The following is a 5854-nucleotide window of genomic DNA, read 5'->3' as shown; positions in this document are numbered from 1 at the left end:
TTATTTTTGAGAGACTCAGCCTCTAGACCGTACTAGCCTGTTGCAAATCATTGCAGCAATTGAGGTTAGTCAAGCCTTGAAAGTTAGTGCTACCAATTCCTACAGGTGTCCCAACTGTCCTTGATTACTTCCAACTCCCTCTGTCTGCATAAAAGCAATGTTGGAACACACTGTGGTACCATACCCTCGTGAGCAATATTCGAACGCCTTGTACTCCAGAAAGTGATGTGTTTCTTTATAAATGGCAAGAAAAAGGTGCCAAAGGTGGCTACTTCGATGAGTCAAAAGTTAAAAAAATAAAGTTCTAATATATGGCTCTCAATAAAGGCCTCATCAAGGAGGCAGGGTTTATGACCTCTGATTTCATTTGCAATCAAAATGTTATCGTGGCATTTTCTGTTGCCTTGTGATTTTGTTTAATACTGTCTGAATTCCAAGCCACATGTACATGTTCACCATTTTTATCAAGTAGTCTAAACTCCCTTTTTAATAGTTTAAGTCCAACTAACTCTTCTCACGCCTCCTTGATACATGTTTCATATTTGATATTCATAGATTATTTATTGTGCCAGAATTGTTCTTACCTAGCTGTGGTCCCTGCTGATGACATCAGAAGAAGAGATGTTGTGTCTCAAGAATATCAGAGCAAGTTAAAGTTATGAGTTTGATTTAGTTTAGTTTTACTTAACTGACAACTTGAACACAATGTTGGGTATATGATCAGTTTACAACAACAAAAAACATCTATGCTTCAAGTTTTATTTGAATTTTTCAAAAGGGCTGTCCATGTGCAGGTTGGACAGCCCGGGACGTGGTCGCTACTCCTGACAGCGGCGGACCAGGGATGTTATTATACATCTGTTGCATCTGACAGCCCAGACAAGGGAGTAGGGTAGGTCTGTGTGGCAGTTGCACTTGGGTTGACTGGTTTTGCAGCGACATCCAACTCGTCTCTGTTCGCGGGGGCAGCGCCAGAACAGACTGCAGGGGACTCATTTCTGTGGTCCCTGTCCCTGGGGGTGGGTCTGACCCTTCCATCGCGTATGATTGCAGGGTGTCTGTGGCACCAGTGTTGGCGGGCACATCTGCTTGAGCCTGTGAGGGATTGGGATTCATCTCATCTGTCAGAAACAAACAAATTCACGATCAGTCGATTCAAATTTTGAAAACAAGATGTTGCTTTGGTAACCTGAACTAAAAAATTAATAAAAAATTAATCTAATTATTTTATTCAAAAAGAATGATAAAAAAAATATTGGTTTTATTAATGTAATATAACTCTCTGTGATCAAACTAATAAAATTTGCTCAAACTGTATCATTAATTACATGAAAACTTGAAGTTTATAGAAATATCTCCATACCTTGGGCTGTGGAAGAACCTCTCCTCCTGACCCTTTTCCTCTTTTTGCCCTACAACAAGAACATTCATTCTTTTATCAAAATTGTGTTGAAGAAGATCTGGTGTATTAACAACTGCAGTGATGTAAACATATAGGAGATGAGCTGAGTATGAGAGGTGTATACTTACATAGCTGTCCGAATTGGACCACTCAGGGTATTTCAGAGCATGGAGCCGCCTTTCTTCATCAGCCTGAGTGTAATACTTTGCCTGCTCTTCATTTGTCATCGACTTCCACTGTGAGTACATGACAGCATATCATCAGTAACAAACACTCACATTGAAACCATGTTACAACCTCTGAAGTTTAGAAATAAAGCTGTTTTGGAAGTGCCAAAACTGCAGTTCCCAAATTGGCCACTTGGGGCTGCCCCAAAATGAGTCAATCCTCAGTAATCAACATATAAATCAACATCATATCAAGTACACTGTAGACTCAAAATTCAAAGTATGCGAAAAATACCCAAATGTACACTAAGTTGGGCAGAATCTTTGAATATGTGACGTGAGCTCACTGGTCATACTACAGTATATTACCCTAATAGTACTGCAGCTCTTTAGACTATATGATAGCAGAGCTGACCTGCCAGCATTAGCAATGTACATAGGTAGGTAATACATTTCATATGTGGTTCAAATATATATTCAAATAATTATGAAGCTGTATAACTAACTTTTTCTTAGTTTCACTGTATTTTCATCACATTCAATAACACTGACTGTCACCACTTTACAAAGCTAACAGACTTACCATGGCCCCCAGGTGCTTAGTCACTGCTGATCTCCCTCCTTTAGTTATGTCATCTGTAACTAATGGTTGTTGGGCCTTCAGGAATAGCATGAACGCGTTGAGTGGCTTCTTTATATATGGCCCGTCTCCATCACTCTCACGCTTTCTCTTGCTGTTGGAGTACCAAAAAAAAAACAGAGCGTCAGCTCATGTTAGCATTGATTCAAACTGTAAGGTAAGGAGTAAGGAATCCAGACTCTAGCTCACCTGCTAGACAATACACATTTTAAATAAGAACTTACTTTGAGACTGTGGTGTTGAGAGGAGCAGCTTCTGTTAGGTAGTCATATATCATAGTCCCATTACTACACAAATAAAAAAAGGACAAAAAAGTTAGATAGATAATAGAAAAAGTTTGTGAGTTTGATAAGAGAGAGGGAAAGAGAGAGAGAGAGAGAGAGAGAGAGAGAGAGAGAGAGAGAGAGAGAGAGAGAGAGAGAGAGAGAGAGAGAGGAAAAATAACAGAAACTCATGATGAGATATCTTGTGTGTCCACATCAATGTGTGTTACTTACTACTCTCCAACAGGCTGCAGCTGCTTCATGAGCTCTTCAGAGACTATGTTCAGTCCATTGACGAACTAGAAACACAAACACAACAAAGGGTGATTAGATGAACTGCAGTGATGTTTTTGGTCCACTAGGTGTCCCAGGAATTTCCTCCCAGGAGCTTCAAGGACATTGAGACTCCACTAGGTGTCAATGAGCTGCTTCGACAAATAAAGTAAAAACACACTGATCATATAGTAAGTCTGGATACTGCAGCAGTGGGTCAAAGAGGTCAGGGATGTGTATGCATATGAGACAATCACAGTTAAATGTAGCACTTCCTTTTGTTAGCATTAAACACTTTGACTTTGGACAAACATCTGCTTCTTTGAGACCTTTTTGGCACTCTGTCACCACTCTGCTACTTTTTAAAGTTACAAAGATATACACAAGAGAATGACATCTGTTTGGTATCTAAGCTATATTAGATATGATTGATGGAGACAGAAATGACTAAATGATGATATTCATCCATTTGAGTGTTGCACACACTCCCTCATGCCACCCCTGCAAAAGTCAGTCCCACAGTTTGGCCACCCCAGTCAAAAAAAAGTCTAGACTTGCCCCTGCTTTGTGCTGCAACCAATCAGTGAAACAACAGAGGGAGAGGTTCACTTGTATCTTACTTGTTGAGGAGCAGCAGCACTCACAGGCTGACTGGCAGCTGGGTATACTGTTGCGGCATTATCTACAGTCCACTGATGGGACAGCAACTGCAGAGAGAAGGGAGGGGTTAACCAGCTGTTATGAACTCAAACACTAAACTCTTACCTTTTTCATAGTCTGGGCAGGGTTTAAAATGAGCATCAAACAGCTTCCTGATGCTGATAATCCTTATTTTATGTGGGATTTTAAAACTTTTATCTTAATCACAGCTGTCTTGCATCTATGTTTCAACCCTAAACTAATTGACCTATTTTTCCTATCATTAAATATCAAAATGTGCTTTATGCAAACGAACAAAACATAGCAAACAAGAGTAAAATGTTGTAGCATGTTTGCACAGCGGTTAGGAATTGTAATCTTATTGTAAAAAATATTTTAAATTTTAAGTTGAACAGATAATAGAAAGTTAAATTATTGTAGGAAGTATGCTTGACTTATAATTTAAAAATTAACATTTTAAACAGGAGTGCTGCTATCTGTGACTTGCTTCCACAGCAGCAATCTTTCAAAGCCTTTTTAGCACCACCTATAGGTGAAGGTCCGTGTAAACAACCCATTTGGTCAAATTTGCTGAGCTGAGTTATCATGAAGTTACATGTCATGGATGAGTTACAGCTTTTACTACATTTCATGGTGCTGCTTTGTTTTAATAACCACGTGTTAAAAGTTTCTGAGGTGCGCCCCCGGTGACATTAGATTAAAAAAAAAAATACAAATTATGTTAAAATGATATTGATAACCTTCTCATGTTGTGAATTGATAAAATCTTTCTCTTCAGCTCATTAAATCATAGGCTACATGAATTCATACCACATGCTTTGTTATAAATAGAACTTATGTTTGGTATTTGAAATCTGGATAAAAAAAATTCCACTAGGTGTGAGTAACTCCATTTGAGAAAGACCAGCCAAAACTTTCACCACTGAAAATAATATGAATATTGAATATCTGTGTATCTACTCAGTATCGTACCTGCTCCTGGTTTGCATTGGCCTGGTAATGACTTTGTTCCATAATGTCTTCATGTCTCAGTGTTTCGTACACCAAGGCAGGAGCAGGGATAGACCGTGAGCTGTCTAGATCAAACAGCGTAACTGCTTCAGAGGGCTCAAAATCCCCAAACTCCCTGTCCTTTATTTCAACAGGCTTAGTATTGGTGTATTGCTCAAACCCAGCATGGACAGGTGCAGGTGGAGTGAATGTGGGAAGTGAAGCGTAAGCGTCTTCCGCCAATACATCATCGAGAGCCAGTCTGACAGTAGAAATTAGCTCTTCCCATGGCATGTCTTTGGTAGCTTGGTTAAAAGATTCAATGATGTCCATGTTGAAGGCAGACATGGTTTTCCTGTGGCAGATTGTGGTCTCTGAATTTTCCACAAGAAGTATCTGGTGGTATCAGAACTCCTGTCACACACAACAATAGAAACAAACGTTTTCACAACAGTTTCATTGCATGGGAAGAGCTTCATTTTACACTCAATAATACAAGCAGTTTATATCTGAATGCTCACATTTAGCCTTTGTGAAAGTTACAGTACAAATACTGATAGATAATATGCTTTGGGCTAACTTTTCCTTTATCTGATCATCAACATGTGGGCTATATATCCATTAAAGTCTGGTTTTGAGGAGATAAAATGTAATTTTCAATGTGTCTAATGTCTAATCAATGTTTGCAACAAGGGTTGCAAACATTGATACAACCCACAATTTCCTCCCAGGAGCTTCAAGGACATTGAGACTATATTAACACATATTTACATACATTCAGTTAAACTTAAAGGCAGCCAAAAGATGTACTGACATGTGAAATCAAATATTACAGTATCATCATTTTAACTTTCCATTACATTCTTGGAACATACTTTTTATCGACCCCTAAAATGTGTTGCATTACAGATGATCTAATAAAACAGTGTTTCAGCTCAAAGTACTTTGAGTAAATATTGTTGATAAATAATACTACTTCACTTTTAATTGAATTAAATATAAACCTACTACTTTAAGTAATTAATGAGTTTACATGTCACACTACAACTGTTCCCATCAGTTAAAAGTTACCTGTTTGAATACTTACTTTGCTCACTCAGTTCACTGAAGGCTTAGGTCACAAATATGGCTTGAAATTCCTCGCAATATTGCAGATTTTGTGGTTTCACACAAGTGTTTGGCTCTCACTACGAGTGTGGCTCACTGGCTGAAGTCTTGAGTTGAAATGATTTAAATCTAGTTTTTCTGACTGTCTTATAAACTTCAGTAGACTGTTACTATTGTGATGTCACAGTGATGCTATGACACTCCATTCTCAGGTTGTTACATTCAAAACTGTTGAGAAACTTCAGATTATTAAGATTTTCCGATGAAAACACATTTCTTTTATAAAATGCACATAAATCAGTATCTATATATATATATATATATATATGTATAAGTATTAAAACTTCTCCAA

The 5854-nt window shown here is 38.1% G+C and overlaps 1 protein-coding gene across 2 annotated transcripts; it reads right to left on the bottom strand.

Moving 5' to 3' along the window:
• Nucleotides 1–743: 743 nt before the first annotated feature.
• On the bottom strand, nt 744–5634 carry LOC117804773 (protein pop-1-like). Of its 2 annotated transcripts, none has more exons than XM_034673127.1 (9): nt 5483–5634; nt 4378–4809; nt 3366–3452; nt 2707–2771; nt 2434–2496; nt 2153–2303; nt 1531–1638; nt 1364–1412; nt 744–1118 (listed from the first exon to the last, which is right to left on the bottom strand). In XM_034673127.1, the coding sequence occupies exons 2-9, from the start codon at nt 4741–4743 to the stop codon at nt 772–774; spliced, it is 1236 nt and encodes a 411-aa protein (XP_034529018.1). In that variant the 5' UTR covers nt 4744–4809; nt 5483–5634; the 3' UTR covers nt 744–771. The 2 variants fall into 2 exon arrangements, with proteins under 2 accessions (XP_034529018.1, XP_034529017.1); XM_034673126.1 differs by having other exon boundaries at nt 744–1121; nt 5483–5633.
• Between the last annotated feature and the right edge of the window lie 220 nt (nt 5635–5854).

This window comes from Notolabrus celidotus, chromosome 21 (genome assembly GCF_009762535.1).
Source record: "Notolabrus celidotus isolate fNotCel1 chromosome 21, fNotCel1.pri, whole genome shotgun sequence".
NCBI classification, from domain to species: domain Eukaryota; kingdom Metazoa; phylum Chordata; class Actinopteri; order Labriformes; family Labridae; genus Notolabrus; species Notolabrus celidotus.
This window is presented reverse-complemented; position numbering and strand designations above follow the sequence as displayed.